At 44.1% G+C, this 20,630-nt stretch overlaps 1 protein-coding gene across 1 annotated transcript in view; it reads left to right on the forward strand.

Moving 5' to 3' along the window:
• Nucleotides 1-1,732: 1,732 nt before the first annotated feature.
• The window catches only part of REXO1 (RNA exonuclease 1 homolog), a 195,590-nt gene continuing 176,692 nt past the window's right edge, over nucleotides 1,733-20,630 (forward strand). The window contains exon 1 of the mRNA XM_078669900.1: nucleotides 1,733-2,047. Within this exon, the coding sequence (XP_078526026.1) occupies nucleotides 1,852-2,047 (196 nt within the window). The 5' untranslated portion in view covers nucleotides 1,733-1,851. The remainder of the gene's footprint in view (nucleotides 2,048-20,630) is intronic.

Genomic DNA, 20,630 nt, shown 5'->3' on the forward strand with positions numbered 1-20,630 from the left:
TAATCCACTCATTTCCACTGCACCCCACCCCACTCTACCCCACCTCAATCCACTCTACCCTACACCACTCTACCCCAATCCAATATAACCTACCCCACCCTAATTCACTCCATCCCATTCTCCTCTACCTCACGGCACTCAACTCTTTTCCAATCCACTGCACTCAACTACTTCCCAATCTACCCCAATATATCCCACTCCACTCTACACTGATCTAGCTCACTCAAAGCCAATCTACCCCACTGTAGCCCAGTTCAATCTACCTCACTCCTCTACTCCAATTTACACAAGTTTACTCCACTCCAATATACCCTAATCCACTCCAGTGTACTTCACTCTACCCCCACACCACTACAATCTACACAACTCAAATGTACCCCACTCTACCCCCACAATTCCATCCTACTATAGTCCACCCAATGTAGCCCACTGCACTCTAATCTTATTCTAATCTACCAAACTCCACCCCAGTCTACCCCAGTATTCCCCAATCTACATCACTCTACTCCACCCACTATACCCCACTCCACCCCAATTCAACCTACCCTGCTCCAATCTACCCCAATCCATCTCAATCCACTCTACCCAATTCAAATCTATCTCAACCAGCTAACTTAGCCATACTGAGCAGCAGCCACACTGGTGTACATAATGGCTAAAACGCTTTGTCAAAACCAAAAGCTCTCTTAGGCGAGTCACTTATAAAATGTTCTAAGGACTAAGGAGCTGATTACGAGTTTGGCGGTCAGACTGCCAGACGCCTTTTGCGGCCGTCAGGAGAATGCACTAAGCTGATGGCATCCCAACCACTGCATTACGAGTAAACCTCCGGGCCAGCGTGGTCTTTAGGCAGTAACATGCTTCAGCTCACAGAGTGAGCCTTAAGGCAATGCAGCACTGCAGCGCTGCACTGTCATTCGCTCACTGTTGCCAGGCACCATGTTGTGCATGGCACACAGTGTGCTCACGACAGTGCAAGCATTGGGGGAACAACATGGGCCCCCAGCCACAATGCCCAATGGGAAAGCGCACCCAGGGGCCCTCTTTGGGGTCCCTTCCCTGCATTTTCACCTGTCCACGGAAATCCTAATTGGCATGGCGGTGCCAGTATCGGCACTGCCTCCAATTCTCCCCTCCCTCCCTCTTACGGAATCCAGGATCCTGGTGGTGGTCTTGAGGCGGACTGCCCGCCATGTTCAGAATTGGGCGGTCGGTCTGGCTACTTGAGTTTAAAAAAAACAAGCATTTACAATGCAACGGTTTCGCCTTTGGAAAAGTTTGAGCTATTGGCATTGTAAATGACAAAATTTGTATTTATGTGTTGGTTTTGAAAACAGATAAATAAATGGCATTGTCATTTACATTGCCAATAGCTCTAACTTTTCCAAAGGCGAAACCGTTGCATTGTAAATGCTTGTTACTATATGACTCTGTAAATCTAATAAAGATGATGATAATACATCTACAGGTAACTAATCAGGGCACTCGTATTGGTCTATACATAAACCAATCTAGTTTCCCATTGGTTTATCCAGGCAATGCATTCCTTTATCCAGTCTGTGCATTCCTTGCCTACCCACTCTGCCTTTGAAGTTAATAACTCTGGCTTGTGTGGTTCAGCGCATGCGCATATTTTCTGTCGCCCCGGCAACCGCAAGCTGCTGTTTCTCCTTCCTGTGCTGCCATTGTCCCGTCAGGCGCAGGTCGCTGACGTCAGCACGTTGCCAGTGACCCGCACCCTCCCGCCTCCGTTCTTCCAAGCAGAGGTTTCCAAGATGGCGGCGCTGGCGTCGTTTTGTCCCCGGTAGGGCAGCGGAGCCCGGCAGGAATGAGGGCCGTGGCGGGCCGAGGATGCTGAAGTGCACCGGCTTCTTCAGGGGCATCGAGTGTCCCTATGAACGGGCCGGAGGGGAGGGCCGCTGCCGGAGACCCTACTGCCACTTTCGGCACGGGGCCCGAGGTGGAGGCAACAGCAGCAGCAACAACAACAACACCGGCGGCAGCAACAATAACAACAGCAGCAGCGGCGCAGAGAGCGGAACACAAGGTATGGCTCTAGGGCCGGAAAGCAGGGGTGAAGGTGACATCAGCATAGGACTGGACAGCGGGACACAACAGGCAGTGGACCCTCGCCCTAGATGTCAGAAGAGATGTCACTTTAGGCTTTAATCTCTAGAGCGCTGGAGTGTATGGAGTAGAGAACAGCTGGAGACAAGGGGCGGTATTACCGTGGACCATGATGTTGAGGCTATGATAAGTGAGTTATGATGACCAGGGCCACTGGAATTATGCGGCAGGGGATGATCGCATTATAAGACTAGGTGTAATGAGTTATGCAGCAAGAAATGGCGCGTTATGCGGTTTTATGCAGCTTTATGCAGCATTTTTTTTAAAGTATTCACTATTTTCTACATTTTTCTACATGGAAAAACTGGTCAGATATTTTACATTTTTATTACCGTTTTACCTCCCAATACAACAATAAACAAATGTAAGATGACCAGTCAACCTTTGTGGGGGGCTTTCCAGTACGGGGGGACATCTGTTGCCACTTTTTACTAATTTTATATCCAAACTAGAATATTTTTTTTGTTCAAATCTGCAGCGTATGCAGTAGACGATGGCTAATAGAACACGCCATGGCCTCGGAATCCTATATTTCCAGTGACTATTGTCATAACACCACCATCGCCCTTGGACACCCGTCTGACGCCTTGTGGGTGTCGGTGATGCACAGAGGCTTAATGCAGGCACTAGAGCTGGTCGGAACTAGGCAGAGGACATAAACACCTATAGACAATAGCAGGCAATCACCCTAGGAGTGAGGTGTCTTAACCTCATGAGGAGTCCATGGTACAATTGGCGAGACGGTAAAAACACCAGTACAGAGTGATGGGGTAAACATAAAGTCTAGAGGAAGCAATACTTGTTGGATATTGATCAAAAGGGTACCTCATATTGGCACATGATGTTATTCACAGACCGAATTAGTAGCTTATTTGCAGACACAATTTTATAAAAAATATATTCCATTTCATGATCCTTAAATAATAATGGAACCAACTACATTTAAACAGACTTTGCATTGTCATATTATGAAGTTTTTCCCCCAATCATAACAGAAATCACTAGAAGTTTTGTTAGGATTTATCTTGACAGATGCAACCTTTCCACCAAAACATGGGGTAACTGTCACCTCGCCAGGCTGCAGGAAGGGGGCTCCCGCACCACAGGGTCGTTACTGAGGCAATTTGTGATTGCTCTTCCTCATCCTTAATTTTGAAGCAACACATCCTATCCTCTATTAGTCACATTGCTTTGCTCAATATAAAGGCATTAACCTAGACAAGAGCAACACTGGGTGCCGTTTACTGGTTGACACAACAGCTTGACTTTCACATGGAATATAATTGATCCAGCCTTGATTAAAATCAAGTTTAGACGAAACACATTTTGGCTATTCGTCTTTTTCACATGTAACATAGAATTGCTGCCAGTACCATTATTTCAACCTTTGATGAAGAAAACGTGGGCTATTGATGAGGCTTAATTAGTAGCCATAAACCAACACATGACTAACTTATGCCATTACTCCTGAACTTTTTTGAGTGTGCTCCAACCCTCCTTGTATTTTTCACTACTGTGGGTCCCCAACTATTGTAGGGCCCATATACACAACACCTTAGTTATCAGGGTTTTTTTTGGATTGCCTGAGCATCATATAGCTGTTTGATAAAATATATTTCAGTATCATACTTGCTGTTTTCATATTAATCCACATACAGTCTGGAGATGTGCAACTGTAGCTACTCGCTGCTCCTATTGTCATAGTATGTCAAATAAAATCTATGCTTTTTCTACGTATTTCAGGTACAAATCAGTTCCTATGTTATTTGTACTCATCGCACCACTTTCATGGTCCATGTCCAGTAAGCTTGAGCAGAGGAATACATAAACTAACTGAACAAGTTACTTTACTACCGTAACATATTATTTGGGAGCGTCACAATCTAGTTGCAGATTCCTTCACTTTTGAATTCTCCCCAGATGTCAGACTGAGTCCGGAAATTTTTCAGCAGTACCTCTGCACACTGGGGGATGGCGTCGTACAGCTCTGTGATGACGTCTGCTCCGGTTGTGATGTTAGTGGATCCATATAAGTCCCCTCCGGCGCACAGATGTTCTTTTCTTCTATGAAACCTTAAGCGCCATAACACAGAGCCACTATAGAAACTGGCTGTGGAAACAGTGTGCCAAAAGAATAAAACAATTCTTGAAACGAAAATTAGAAAGTAACAATAAATGGTATGATAATACCAGACAAAGACTCTAAGGAAAATACCTTAAATAAATCAACAAAGCACAAGAAATCCTGTGCATGGGTATATAAACCATCTTTACAAAGCAAGCACCTCCCACTCACCAAAGGAAATGAATGGTATATTAATACCAAGAGAAGACCTATGAGACCATACCAAATAGTTTGTTGAGTCCTACCACTGCATGAGACAGTGATCACTGATGTATAAAATCAGTACTGAACAGCAGGATACCTATATCATAAGTCGTTCACAGAACCAGGAACCAATCATAAACAAAAGGTATAGCAATACCAAGTAAAAATAAAGAAGTAAGACCCAATTCTCCGTTGAATCACACAATCATGTGAAACAGCAATCACTGTTATATAAAATCAGTACTGAAAAAGGGTATATCCCTTACAGTACAGATTGTTCGCAGTGCAGGACAATGGGCAAGGTGTTAAGGAATCTGCAGCTAGACTGTGTCTCTACCAGATAATGTTACTGAAGGTAAGTAACTCGTTCATCTGATAGAGATCTAGCTGCAGATTCCTTAACTTTTGAATTAAATACAATAGCTATACCCACCAGAGGAGGGTCTGCAAACTAATCATACCAAAGTTCTCAACGAGAACCGGCCAGTCGCATCAACATTCGACCAGGTATGTGTAGGAATGAGATGAAAAAAGAGCTTAGGGTCTTTATAAAAACCATGGCAACGACAACAGATGATGCAAATAAGAAACCGCTTCAGAAGGGCCAAAGGGCAAAATGAATGGCATGTAAACCGCATCCTCTACAACAGTAAAGAAATTCTTGAAGGAAACATGTCGTCACAAAATCTGAAAAGGACTTTCAAGACCCATTCCATTAACATCAAGATGAATAAACCCATTCATTGCCAGATCTGAAGGATCAATTCATGAACCAAGAAAGATGACTTGCAACCCAGGTGAGGAATAACCAAATCTTAATCGATCACTGAAATAAATAACTCTCTTAGACAAATTGACCACCCAAGGGTTTACATAATACTTATGACTTGTAGAGATGGAAAGACAATCAAACAGAAATGAAACTGTTATAATTATTATGTCGCACACCAAAAACTAACAGGGTAGAGAGAAGAAAATTGTTTCTCACAAATAAAAAGCTTTTTTATTTTTTAAAGAATAAATATCCTTTCTGCCATATAAATGGTTGAATGACACATAAGCATATGAAACATAAATGCAATACTCTTATGTATACCTTGTATATGCACATAAATAGACTGAACTGAAAACCAGCTCTTGAGTACTATATGATATAACATTGAAAAGTTTATCACACCCTCAAAAACATTGCGTGTGACCTGGCATTATAATAATGCTGTCTGCTAAAAGTATCTTAATAGGACTGTACTACCTAAAAGAAAACATACATGTAAATGAACCCTAGCCTGTAGCAAGCCCTTATGACCACACTTGGACTAAAAGGTCAAAATGAATAAACAAGCCAAACTTCTGGAAATTACCCAAAACGGGATATCCCGTTGGAATAATTGTATATGTGTGTGTGTGTATATGTGTGTATATATATATATATATATATATATATATATATATATATATATATATATATAATATATATATATATATATATATATATATATAGCCTTTTTACTTCAAATTCACTCCGTTTCACTTCTTGGCTTCAAGAATGGGAGACGGCACATATCAGGTCTGGCTATATATATTTTTATATTTTTTCATTTCAATCCAAAGTGCTCCTTGCTGAGAACAACAGGCCGACGCGTTTCAGCAAAATATATATCCTTCAAACAAGCAATATATCGTATGTTCACACCATAATCTCTGAACAGCTGGAAGTATAGAGGATAACATGTATAATGGAGAAGAGTCAAATGTCTCATCTCAAATAGACCGATAACATCCAACCTCCAGTCAGAATAATATATCATAATTCAAGATAGTTAAAAGCTACATCAGAAATCCATGTAGATGGATACAACCTTTATCTTACAGGCTAAGCATGGCTAACCTGAAGGAATACGTTGATGCCATACAATGGAAAAAATTAATAAATAAGGCTCCCTGTTTTCCGTTTTTACTGATTTTTACATATAAATACAGACAGAAAACCATTTATTTTCTTGTCTGTATTTTAAATGTAGATAAAAACTGATTGTGCTTTGAGTGATTGTAAATACACTTAATTTCCAGGGCAATAACTGTGGGGATTTAAAAGTAACAGGGTTTAAAAATAAAGGAATATTAGGACAGAGGCTTAAACAGCAGTAGATATGTACAATGCTGGTACTGAAATGTGCATATTTTCATATAAGTGCATTGATTTATCTTCTGTGCGTGTTCATTTCACTGAAACCTGGCAGGCATTCAAGCATGACTGCATATTTATTGGTCAAAATCAAATAAATGTGGAAATATACCAGTTTTAGCTCTATTTTTTTCACAAACTCCATAATTAATATGAATAAATACAGGTAAAGCTGATAAAAAAGAAATATGGATAAATACAGATGGAAATGTCCTAAAAATAAATACCATAATAGCGGGAGCCCTAATAATAACCATGTTCCAATCTGCAACAATTGACAAACCCCCGAAATGGGTGGTAGAGAAAATGCCTCTCCAGGAGGGAACTAAAAGATGTATTTATTCACATCTACAATATATTACTTGCTGAAATAAGACAAGTTGCCGAAAGAAAGCTGTATTCCAAGAAATGAAATTTCCAGTGAAATAACAGGACTAGTCCTGCACCAACAAAGACACTGGGTAATCTTCACATAAAAACCATAAAAATAAATTTCTTGAATGTGGATCCCCCTCGGCAGAGAGAACCAAAAACTATACCACTGGTACGAAAAATCCCACGTAGGGTCTCGCAGAGAAACGTGTCATCGAAATTACAAATAAGAACTGCCTAGACCAGGACACCACAACCGATGCTGCAAAACGTATATCATACTACAGTTTTGAATCAAAACACAAACTAGGAGAAGTCCTTTGTAAGGTAACATCTCCATCCACTGAAAGAAAGGAACAAGCCAAGTGTATGTACCACCCCTTTTTTACCTAAACCTTTGCAAGGCTATATGCGCAGAGCCACCAAACAAATGAACACCATCAAACAGCATGTCAATTAAAACTGACTGGACTGCCTCTGAAAAGTCAGCGGTACGAAACCAGGCTCGCCGACGCAACTCCAAAGCCCGACCAATCGAATCAGTGGTATCCATTTCACACCTAATGATTAATCTTGCTGCCTGCCGCCCGTCCAATATCACTGCCGCAGGTGAAGACAAAGGGGGACACATTTGTCCTGAGGGCCAGTGAGAGCCCATGCTGTATTTTAACTTTCACAGCTGTCCAGCAAGTAGTGGGCAGCAGCACCGTTTAGGTTCTTCTTTATTTCAGGGGACATGTCTTTTTACTCCAGGAGTTAGACACACTCTTTTGCCCATCCCTACCTTAGCCTGCACAGCTGCGCAGCACTTAGTGCCAGCTGCAACGTTTAGGCCCTTCATTGAAGATTCCCAGCTGCCCAGCTAGTAGTTGGCAGCTGCCACGTTTAGGTTTGCGCCAAGTGCGCCCCCGTGACCGTCGCTGCATTGGCAGCGCGCCCTGACTTTTTAGACAGAGGGCATTTGAGCCCCTTATAGATGGCCAGTTGGCCCAGGGGTCTATTAGGTTTGTAGGGCACAAGGCCCTAGTGTTATTTTTATAGGCGCTAGGAAATGTAATGTTTGTAGTGTGATTTATGCACCTTGATTTATGCTTATAGATGTGCTTTTATGCTTACTAGGTTTTACCTACTGTCTTATGTTTTCTACTGTGGTCTAGGTTAGATTTATTCCCTACTGCAGGTTATGTTACTAAGTTTAAGTTTATTTCCTAATGCAAGTAATGTTTAGGAGTTGTGGTCTACTAGATTTAGGCTTATGAGGTTGGTGCAGAATAGATTCTCGCCTTATGGGCTACTGCGCCTGTTCTTTGATGTAATTATGTACGCGAGGAGCTTGTATGCTCTATGGGGCTGCAGAACGGGAGGGCTCCCTGATTATTGCAAAATTACCCTGGAGACCTGCCACTCACCCCCTCTGAAGACATGCGGACACTGGCCCTGTCCTCCTGCCGCTTCACGGCATAGATTACACCCCCTATGCTTTGGGAATTTTGGGGACCGACTGAACTTAACACCAAGGTCTCAACCCCCCTGCCTTACCTCAAGTTGGCAGCCTCAGCCGGTCTCTCCATGATGCTCTAATGCTCCCGGACAATAGAACTGGTCAGTGTCCTGAGCTTAACCACATCCCTCACCTGACCTTGATCCTGCTCTCCCTCCTGGACATGTACTCTGAACCTTCCCTCGACCGTAGAGACCCTGCTATTTGTCCGATGTCCGGTGGAGCTACCTGTTAGCTGAAGAGGAGATGGGTTGTGGATACCCTCTCGGCCGTCACCTACCCAGACTGATTTTGGGCAGACTTTCCTTCGTCTCTCTGTCGTTTCCCCCTCCTACCCTTTCACCCACCCCCTTCCCCATCTACGCTCCCTTCTTCTTGCCCTCTTCCCCTTTAATGTTTTTCTGTTGAGACCTAGCCATTTGACCGATGCCCGGTGGACCTACCTGATGGCTGAATAGGAGATGGACCGAGGATTCCCCCTCGGCCGTCACCTACCCAGCCGGACCTTGAACAAACTTTCCCTTCGTCTCTCCGCTGTATCTATACACTACCCCTTTTGCCCTCACCCCCTTTCCATTCCTCACCCCATTTTCCTTTTCTTCTATGCTCCTAAAAAGTTTTTTCTGGTATCTTTTGTAACTATTTTCCCCTTGTCTCTACGTCCTGTCTTCCTCCTACCCCTTTACCTTATCCCCTAAGCCTTCCTGCTCCATTCACCTTGTTCCCCTATGTTCTTTAAATGCTTTTGTTGATACTTATGTAACTTTTAACTGATGTAATTTACAACATTATTGTCCTTCATGTAAAGAGCTCTAATTCCATCGGGTCTAGCCAGCGCTATATAATAACGCATTAATAAAATTTTTTCCCATTTAGTACTCTTTCTCCCTTTGTCTACCTCCCTAGCTCCTATCCTCTCTCCCCTGAATCTCTCACCTTACCTGCTAGTCTGCCTAGCCCCTTGTCCTTTGTGCCCTTTGACTAAGCACTCCTTCTCCCCTTGTTGGGGAAAGATCCAATATTTATACTCTGGAGTCTCAGCGTACCCGCTGAGAGAGTCCACTGCTCCAAGGGAGCCACTCACAGCTGAGGTATGGTATGGCACCCCTTGCCAAAGCACTCCCTCTCCTCTTTTTATGGAAGGATTCAGTATGTAGGCCTGGAGTCTCAGAGACCCCTCTGAGAGAGTCCACTGCGTAAAGGGAGCCTCCCACAGCAGAGATAGGGAAGTGAGACCACTTCCCAGCTTACTGGACTTTGAGCGTTGCTTTGACTCGTCTACCGGTTTGTGTCCCCGTCGCCCTTCCCCTCCTCTTTCCTTGCGATGTCCTTCACCCTCCCCTCCTCTTTCCCGCCTTCATTACCTATCTACTTCCCCAGCTCCTTCCCCCCTCCCCTGAATCTTTCCCCTTGCTTGCTTATCCCCTTTCGTATTTGTGCTTATTGTTTCTTGACCTTACAAGTAACTATGTTTGCCATGCTCTAATAACTGTGTAACCTTTGTAACGATGTAACCTGTAACTACGATCTGATGCTCATGTAAAGCGCTCCGATACCTCCGGGTCTAGCCAGCGCTATATAAAACCTTTAAAATACTTGAATTCTGCCAACCAATCCCATAAGGTATAAAACAAACACCCTAGGACAGAAGTTGTGTTAACGGAACATAATGCAGCACTAATGGGAGAAAACACATGTTTTCCACAAGTCCTTCTTCTAGCAATCTTTCTCAGCTGGGGTATGAGGAAGTCTATCCTCAGCATGGGAAGCTATAACGGCCTGCACCACAAAAAACATCCTGCTCTGCTGTAACTCTGGCATCGTAGCACACGCAGATGCATTAGGCGTCCTGGGTGGGAACCTCACCGATGAAGCATGCCACCAACTATTGTTGGTGGGGGAAGGTTTGTTAAAAAAATCCTTTGGGCTCTCCAAGTTTGTCAAAGGGGTGTTTCATGTTAATACGCTAGATTTTGTAGTTTAGTTGCAGTATTAAAGTCTCAGGGAGGTGTTGTGATGAATCCAAGAAGCCACCTCAAAGGCCTTCATAAGACATGCCTCCTGCTGAGTTATCAAGCAGCTTGGAGTAGTAGCAACTGACACTAGGACCTGCCCTCTTATCTTTGCAGAGCAGAAGGGAGTTAACTAGCTACAGTAGACATTAACTTGTATCTTGTGTGCATGCCAACCTAAACGCTAGCTTACATCCTGTCCTGTTAGCCAGGACACGATCATTCAGAGTGCATGTAGGAAGACTGAGATGAACAACTATCCATACTTATTCACCCTTGCCCAAGCAACATCAGGTAAAAATACATTGGTCTTTTGTATTTAGTACACTTTCGATTTCCAAAGCAATGCTTGTCTGACTCCTGTGCTGTATGTTAAGAACGGGACCGTAATGCTGCTGCTAACAAGTTTAATATCTAAATGTTACTGTTTTGGTTTCTGTGTTGTGAGTCAGAATATCATTTTGGACAGCAGCTTCGTTAATCAAAAATGCTGTTTTGGACAGCGCTCTTGTCATTCATGAGATCTGGCTAATGGGTTTTTAGTGAAAGCTGGTGTGTCACCAGTTTGATCTCGGGGATGCCATTTTGGCTTTTAAAATCCAGCCATTGGGTTCTGAAAGTTGGTTGATCGGTCTGGACATCGGGTTGCATTCCAGCCCCTATTGTTGAACGCCTCCACAGTCTTATGTTGAGGTCCTTTACTTAGATTAGCTGGAACTGTGGATTCTTAATACCCTCACCAGTTGCATAGACTCTAGGACAATAGAGACCGCTACTGCTCGAAAAGCCAGGTCTTGAGGTGTTTCCTGAATGTGAGGTGGTCCTGGGTCAGACGTAGGACGACGGGGAGGGAGTTCCATGTCTTGGCCGCCAGGTAGGAGAATGACCTTCCTCCGGCGGTGGTTCTGCGGATCCGTGGGACGGTGGCGAGGGCGAGGCTGGCGGAGCGGAGTTTGCGTGTTGGAGTGTAGAACGTGAGGCGGTTGTTGAAGTATCCGGGACCTATGTCGTGGAGTGCTTTGTGTGCAAGGGTGAAGAGCCTGAACGTGATTCTTTTGCTGACGGGGAGTCAGTGCAGGTCTCTCAGGTGGGCTGATATGTGACTGTGGCGGGGGATGTCGAGAATGAGTCGTGCGGATGCGTTCTGTATGCATTGGAGTCTTTTCTGAAGTTTGATTGTGGTTCCTGCATATAGGGCGTTCCCGTAGTCAAGTCGGCTGGTGACGAGGGCCTGGGTTACCGTCTTTCTAGTTCCGGTAGGTATGCAGCGGAAGATCTTGAGGAGCATGCGCAGGGTGTTGAAGCATGAGTATGAGATGGCGTTGACATGCTTGGTCTTCGTGAGAGAGGAGTCCAATATGAATCCCAGGTTGTGTGCGTGGTCAGTGGGTGTCGGTGCCAAGTTCTGCGGGCCACCAGTAGTCGTCCCAGGCGGATGGGGATGGTCCGAGGATCAGGACCTCCGTCTTGTCTGAGTTCAGTTTCAGACGGCTGAGTTTCATCCATTCTGCGACGTTCTTTATTCCTTCCTGGAGGTTGAGTTTGGCGGCGGCTGAGTCTTTGGTGAGGGAGAGTATCAGCTGGGTGTCGGCGTATGAGATGATGTTGAGGTTGTTTTTGCGTGCGATGGTGGCGAGGGGGCTCATGTAGATATTGAAGAGGGTTGGGCTGAGTGATGAGCCTTGTGGTGCGCCGCAGATGATCTCGGTGGCCACGGAAGGGAGGGAGGTGGACTTGCTGGGTTCTGTCGGAGAGGAAAGAGGTGATCCAGTCCAGGGTTTTGTCTTGGATCCCGGCGTTGTGGAGACGGGATATTAGGGTGCGGTGGCAAACTGTATTAGAGGCGGCTGAGAGGTCTAGGAGAATGAGAGCGGTGCTTTCCCCGTTGTCGAGTAGGGCCCTGATGTCGTCGGTGGCTGCGATGAGGGCAGTCTCAGTGCTGTGGTTGGCTCGGAATCCGGACTGGGATGGGTCGAGGGACCCGTTGGCTTCGAGGAATGCTGTCAGCTGCTTATTGACGATCTTCTCAATCACTTTCGCCAGGAAGGGAAGAAGAGAGATGGGGCGGAAGTTTTTGAGGTCTTTGGGGTCCGCTGTGGGTTTCTTCAGTAGGGCGTTGATCTCTGCGTGCTTCCAGCTCTCTGGGAAGGTGGCGGACGCAAGGGAGTTGTTTATGACGTTCCGTAGGTGGGGAGCGATGATGGTGTCTGCTTTGTTGAAGATGTGGTGAGGGCATGGGTCGGAGGGAAAGCCGGAGTGGATGGTGTTCATAGCGTGGGCGGTGTCTTCGGGGCTGATGGGAGTCCAAGCGCTGAGGATGGTTGTAGGGGGCGTTGGTTCGGTGGCTGGGGGGGGTGTCTGGGCGCCGAAGCTGTTGTGTTTATCGGCGATCTTGCTGTGGAAGAACGTGGCGAGAGAGTTGCAGAGGTCTTGTGACGGTGTGATGTCGTTGCTGTTGGCGTTGGGATTGGGGAGCTCTTTTACGATGTTGAAGAGTTCCTTGCTGTTGTGTGTGTTGTTGTCTAGTCGTTCTTTGAAAGATGTAGCTAAAGGGCTACACCATTTCTTTTGAGTCTCCTAATCATGTCCACAGGCCAAGCAGTGCTATTCCTTGTTCCCATTTTATGGAAGGAAAAGTTAGCTACTTGTAATCATGTTTGTTATTTTAATGTTGCAGAGATTTGAAATAGGCAATGCGAGTTGGAATAGATCCAGGCATGGCAGAAAACCTCTTAAATTGGAACAGCATCAATAGTGTCTGTTATTTGTGCCGCTTTGAAATGCTGTTTTCCAGACCTGCACCGTTCCACCTCATCCTTAATGATAGAGGTGCAATTACAAATTTTGTAAATCCTCTTACTGATGACATTACACATCACATTGCCCATATCACTTTGACAACTAAGAATATAGTGTCATTTATTGGTTTGAATGTGTTAATAATATTTTACGTTTTAATGTTTTGGAATTTATATTGTAAGATCTTAAGCACTGAATTTGGTGTGAGTGTTAACGTATGTTTGACTGATCTATGATTTATGGATTCTGATTCCTGTAGTATCACAGACTGGTGCAAAATTTAGCAGACCTGTAGCATGTTTAACTTACCCCTAATGGGTTTCATGTAAAAAAGTCAACCGTGGACGATGTTTGGGCAAACTAGAAATTGTTATTGGTTATTAATTTGCTATACTGCTACAGACTGCCGACTCCTGCTGCGCCCAGCCTTCAGACATGTGTAGTATGGATTTGCCTTGGGGACCGGCAGTTTTAAAACTTTTTTAGGTCGAGCAGACCTGCATTCAAAGCGAAGCTTTGATTGCTGTCTGCTTCTAGACGTATTGTCAGCCGTATTTGGGAATGTGGACAAGAGAGGTGCACGAGCGCAGATTGCACCTCGTGGGCGCGCACGGCGCCGTGCCCATCTCCTGCCTCGGAAGCTCCAACACGCATGCGCATACCCAGAGACACACACACACACGAGCACCCATGCACGCACCCATACATACAGAGAACCCACCCCCGCCGTCGCATGCACACACACGCACACACACGCGCACACACACACACTGCATACACACACTGCATACACACACGCCCCCCCCTTACCTCACCAGAGACACACACACGAGCTCACATACACGCATGCATACAGAGACACCTCCGCCGTCGCACACATACACACACACGCGCGCACACGTACACACATGCGCCCCCCCCCCGCTCCCGAATACAGTCCCACTTACCGCCAATCCGGTGTTCTGTAGCCTCTGCGGGGCTCTCCCTCGGGCATGGGAGCCCAGCGTCACCACTGCTACTCGGGCCAGGAACTCCGTGGGCGCTGATTCGCGCACAAGGCAGATGTCCCGCCCCCACGCTAAGTTTCGTTTTCATGAGTGCGCGCGCACATCTTGTTATCACTTGTTTTATTTTTCAACAGTTATTTATTTCATCCCTGGATGTTTAACGCGCTTTCAACTTTAACGTGGTCGGGGTATATTTGCAAGTATCGGTATGAGAGTCCAGCTGTGATTAATTTTGCACGTGAGTGTATTTGTATACATCGGGGCTCCAGTTTACTACCTAACATGTCATTGCTCACGGACACGCTTTTCTTTCGTTCAAAACACTTGTTAATCAGACCGTGCATGTACGAACTGAAGACACTGACAGCTTGGTGATTTTCGTATTCTCTCCCTTTGCCCCAACGTAATCGTTCTCTCTCCTATGGGGCTCGAGTTTACTACCTAACATGTCATTGCGCACGGACACGCTTTTCTTTCGTTCAAAACACTTGTTAATCAGACCGTGCATGTACGAACTGAAGACACTGACAGCTTGGTGATTTTCGTATTCTCTCCCTTTGCCCCAACATAATCGTTCTCTCTCCTATGCAGTCCCTTTTGTTTTTCTCTCCCTTTTTAAGTCTTCTTTATTGAATGTTTCGCTGTCAGCATGCAGAGTCCTCAATCCCGTGTGCCCCGATCCTCATCCTAATGTTTATATAATCCCTGCCCTCCTGCAGTTGTGACACTGATCACAGATCACTGTGCTGCATTTTCCCCATGTCTGACCTGTACCATTGTAATTTAGGGCGCTGTGCTCAGCCACACTGCGTCTCATTAATGTACAAAACGCAGCCAAGGAGTGAATCTGCAGCAGATACCCTTGTGCGTGTGGTGTTTACTGTTTTGAGAGGTCAGTGTGATGTGGATCAGCTGCTTTGCTAATCATATCAATGTAAATGCCAGCTCCGCGTGTTATTCTGCTAAATAGGCAGCCATTTAGCCCTGAACGTTGGCGTTAGGGCTAAATAATTTTTCTCCCATTAATCCCGAGGACAGACGATCTATAATCAGTTGAATTTGTACAAGGAATTCCGATGTACTTAATGCGGCTGCTTATTCCGTACCTCAAAATCAGAATAGCCAGAATGTTATACATTTGAGGTTTGTCCTTATCGCTGCAGTGCAGAATAACTCCAAGAAAACCTGTTGTTGACTGAGACTTCTGGAAAGCTTACTTCTGCTGTGCCCAGCAAGTGAATGTTAATCAGCCAAGTCAGTTCAGAGGTGGGGGAACGTGTAGAAGCAGTGCTGTTCCATACAGAAGGGAGAATTGGAGTGAGTTTCATTCATTACAGAAGTAATATGTACACAGATACAGAGTCAACAACTGTAAAATAATTTACAGTAATCGCCTACGTAAACTAGAAGACTGTCTCTGTTATCACTAGAAGTTGACACTTTACATCTCACAGGCATGCGCATTGTCCAGACGCAATTGTCCTTTTTAGGTTTTGCCTATTATCATTCGCTTGCGAATGTAATAGGCGAAAATTCAAGGGCTCGATCGACTAGTGAAACCACTGCGTTTTCTTCACAGTGCATGTGAGGTCACGTGGCCACAAAAGCGGGTCACGTGACCACACAAGCACGCGCATCTCCCTAATCCGCAAACAGCATTCATTCAAAAACACAGAAACCCCTGCCCCCATCCGGCTTCCCTCCGCGCATCTGCCTGCCACACTTCTCCTCCCCTCGCTTGCATTCCCCCCCCCACCAGGCTCTCCTGCCCCCATCCTGCTTCCCTTGTTTAACTTTTGGTTGTAAAAGGCGCTTTCACGTGAATGGCGGCCCCGCCCCTCTGTTCAGACGAGCTGTGACTAAGGAAAGGCGCACATTGAAGTGAAAACGCTGCACGGGGCGCTTTTGCAAACAACCATTAGTAATGCGGTAGGTCTCGCATTTTCGCATTGTCCTGGTGAAAGCTTGCTTTTTTCGGCTTTAGAGAGCAACAGGAACGTGAGGGTTGATTACAGACGCAAAGCTGAAGCCACTACTCGAGCTTTAATCACCGAGACAGAGAGCGACGCCCCAGCCCCTGCAGCCTCTTGAAGCCCTCTGTTACTCGACAACGCTGGTGGCACTTTCACGTTTAGTTAGTCTCTTAGTCTTCCCCCTTCACACTCATGAATCATGCCTTAACATTCATTTGAAAAAAACAATGCAGCGTGAAAAAGTAACTTTGTTCATTTTTAATGATTAAAGGTGCCTTAGCCACTTCTAAGGATAGCTTGTTTTAGTGCGTGTGTGGCCGCTGCCCCAAGAAGTAAGACCTCCATTTTGCAAACGACGATTCCAAATCTCTCGCGAGCATTCCCGCCCCCCACCAGGCTCTCCCGCCCCCATCCACGCGCATCTCCTCTCCCTATTCTCCTGCCCCCATCCGGCTTCCCTCCGCGCATCTGACCTGCCGTTTCAGACGCTCCTCCTGCCTTCTCCCCCTGACCTCATGCTGTGTTGGCTTTCCACTTAATAAACAAGTGAATACTGCAACCTCTTCTCCGTTAGTTCTTTACAATCCGCTCAGAGCGTCGCTGCGAGGCCTCCATGTCAAGTTCCCTGCAGCCCCCCCCACGTTTGTAGCGGAAATGCTTACTGACCCATCCCCCTACAAGCTCATCACCCACATCTATGCTGGTATGCAGCTGACTGCACCTATCCGCTCTCCCTCTGCCCTACAGACCTGGTCGGACGACCTCAATGTAATGATCAGCGATGAACAATGGATGTATTGCTGCTCTCAGTCCAACGCCTTTTCAACGAGCTACAGGCTGCACCTGATACACTTTAAATACTTACACAGAACCTAATGGCACACCAGCGCGGCTGTTGAACATGGGACTTGTAATGCAATATGTTCGACAATTGCCATTCCTTACAGACCACACAAAACCTGTAATCCACAGTGGCACGAATTGCAATGAGAAAAGCAGACAGCCTTTGGTACGTTTGTGTTTACTTTGGAACTCTGCCTCTTTCACCCAGTCTTCCAACGTATTTTATTCCGTGCAACTAATCTTCACGCAGCTGTTAACACTTCATAGACTGGCCCTGCTATTCATTTTGTAATTCATGTCCTTCCAATCAGGAAGGGCGAAGATGGTGTCGCTGATAAGTTTTGGACCAGGTATGCTAACTCTATTAATGCTCTGTTTATACTTTGGATACACATACTTATTTCCACACCACTATAATTTAATGTTCCCCTTTTTTAGTCTATTCCTCACAATTGGTCCATCTTTTTCTCTGTGTTTCTATCTTTTTTGCGCCCTTTCTCTGCCACTTTCTCTTTCCCACCTTTCTCTCTCTAAATGCTGTCTTGATCCCCTCATAACCAAGGCCAGTGGAATTTATGCAATTTATGCAATTCTCCGGTCCTAGCCGTTTCCGCATAAAGATGGATTTGCCGCACAACCCATCATCTGTTGAATAATCTGCAGATTTTAGCACAAAAAATGTTTTTTACCACAAACAGATCAACAGATAATAAAAGGATGGCGCCATGTGCTCCTGCGCAGTTGAAAGCATTTTCAAAGGTTGACTAGTCATCTTTCAGTCATTTAATGCTGCATTATAGATTTAAACTGGTAAAAAAAACATGAAATATCTTTGTGGAGAGTTACGATGTATAAAAATGACAAAATAAAGTAATACTATTACAAAATGTGCCGTTTTACGCCACTTAATTTGCGTCTTATTGATGTATAATTGAATCAACCCTGCCACATAATTTGACCTTCCACTGTTGAATAACTCCAGTGGCAGCAATTATGATAGTGTAGTATATAGCGTGTTTGTGTGCCTTCTGTCTGCCTTTGCTCCTGTGATTTATGTGCGAGTGCAGAATATTGCCTTTAGGTCAGTTTTTAAACGGTGTGTGTGCCTATTGGTCAAAGATATAACTTCAATGTGCTAGCATGTAGACACATGTAAGCACACAGGCTGTTTCCTTTTGTTACCTAATTAAACTCCAACCTATCCCCTATGCAAAATGCTTGATTTTTATTTGCTGATAATGCACATCATCGGCAACTAAAACAAGCACTGGCGTTGCCAATAGGTTTCGCATTTGGAAAGTTGGAGCTATTGGTTTTGTAAATGACATTTTATATTTATAAATTGTTATTGACAATGCCAATAACGATATATAAATATAAAATGTCATTTACAAAACCAATAGCACCAACTTTCCAAATGCGAAACCTATTGGCAACGCCAGTGCTTGTTATAGTAAAGCAAATACTTGGGCATTGCAGAACTGTCAGAGGTGAACTGCTTCACAATGGCCAGTCTTTTAAAATTGCTTTTATTTTATTTGTGCCTATCGATGTAAAGTATTATTCATGATTGTCTGTATTTTGTATAGCCCGAGGGCTAAAACAGCAAATAATAATTGTCTATCAACCTAAAAAAATATATTACTATCAAGTAAATTGCAGTGAACTAAAGTCCTTAAATATATTGGTTTAAAGCACATTAAGAAAATATTTTTAGAATTGTGAGAGCCCAATTTCTGATAGGGAGACTAAGTCTATGTGGTTGTCGTGGCAGATGCTCTTGAGAGGTTTTGTGACAGAAATAATTATAAAAGTCAGATGATTTCCAAACCAAGATAACAATACACAGGCTCCCCATCCACTGTAGAAAAGCTTATTTTGACAGAGAAACAAATTCAAGGCAAATCTGAAAATATTGAGGGATACTCTGTATGTGACAATGTACTTGTAATGGGAATTCCTGAAAGAGCGGTGAGCAATATGGAACCGTTGTTCAAGAAAGTAATGTCTGAACCGTTTAATACATCTGAGATATCGAAGCATTGTACTGTTGAGCACATGTGTGGATCTCTCACTCTGGTTCCATTCTGCTTCCAAACCAATTATTGTTAAACTCTTCAGCTACAAGTATTGTGATTCTATCCACCTACTCATGCTAGACTGTCAGTAATATAAATGTGTCTTTTTCAGACTTCGCACTTTAATAAAACCGACCCTCTTCTACCGCTCGGAATTGGTCATTTTGGATGACCATTACACTTAGTATAAAGCCGCCAACCTCGCCCTCACTCTATCCATCTATCTACCGCCCTCACTCTATCTATCCATCCATCTATGGCCCTCACTCTATCTATCTATCTATCTATCTATCTATCTATCTATCTATCTATCTATCTATCTATCTATCGCCCTCCCTCTATCTATCTATTACCCTCCCTCTATCTATCTATTACCCTCCCTCTATCTATCTATCGCCCTCCCTCTATCTATCACATCACCACAGCATCACTCAGCACCACCACAGCATCACTCAGGGGCACCACAAAATCACTATGCGCTACCACAGCATCACTGAACGCTACAGCATCACTCGTCGCCACCACAACATCACTCAGCTCCACCACAGCATCAATCTGTGCAACCGTTCAACAACAACTGGTTCAAATATGTTCTCTCAATGTTTAAAGCTTTATTACAAATGTCACAAAAAGATGTTAATATTTCACTTCTGTTCTTGGATTTTCGTCACAGTAAAATACACTGAACATCATCTTCACAAAAGTTATTTACAAAAGTTTAAGCTATTGCCATTATAAATTACAATAACTTTTATTTAAGTATCAATTATTTAAAAAATTAAAAGCCATTGTTATTTGTAATATCAATACATCTAAGTCACATAAATACAACATATTGGATTATAAATGCTATAGGTGTCACATTTGCAAAAGTTAAAACTATTGGCATTGTAAATGACAAAGCTATTAATTTAGCTGTTTTCAAAACCAACACAAATAAAAAATGTGTCATTTACAATACCAATAGCTCAAACTTTCCTAATGCGAGACCTATTGCATTGCAAATGCTTGTTTTTACTTGTTTTGGACCCAGTTTAAAGGGGTTCTCGGACACCAGGCTTTGGTACCTTGGACTTGAAATGGATAACATGAGCTAAAAGATCTGTGTGCAAGGAGTGAATGCAAACGTGCGATCAAATACCGTCCACAGATATGTGTAACTTTTAATTATTTCAAAACCACTGACTTTGTATTGTAATGCTAATATCTTAATAACAAGTGAACGAATTTAAGCCAAACTAAGCAATGCCACTTCTATGAATAACATTTTAGTTTCATGGTTAGTTTGCTATAATTCCATTCAGAGCCTTCTTTTGCAGCGGAGAGAACTTTTTTTATAGGAGTTAAAATGGAAAATTCAGCTTTTTTTAACACCCCTTTAAATGTTTCAATCCTTGACCGCTT

Source organism: Lissotriton helveticus, chromosome 12 (assembly GCF_964261635.1).
Source record: "Lissotriton helveticus chromosome 12, aLisHel1.1, whole genome shotgun sequence".
Lineage (NCBI taxonomy): Eukaryota > Metazoa > Chordata > Amphibia > Caudata > Salamandridae > Lissotriton > Lissotriton helveticus.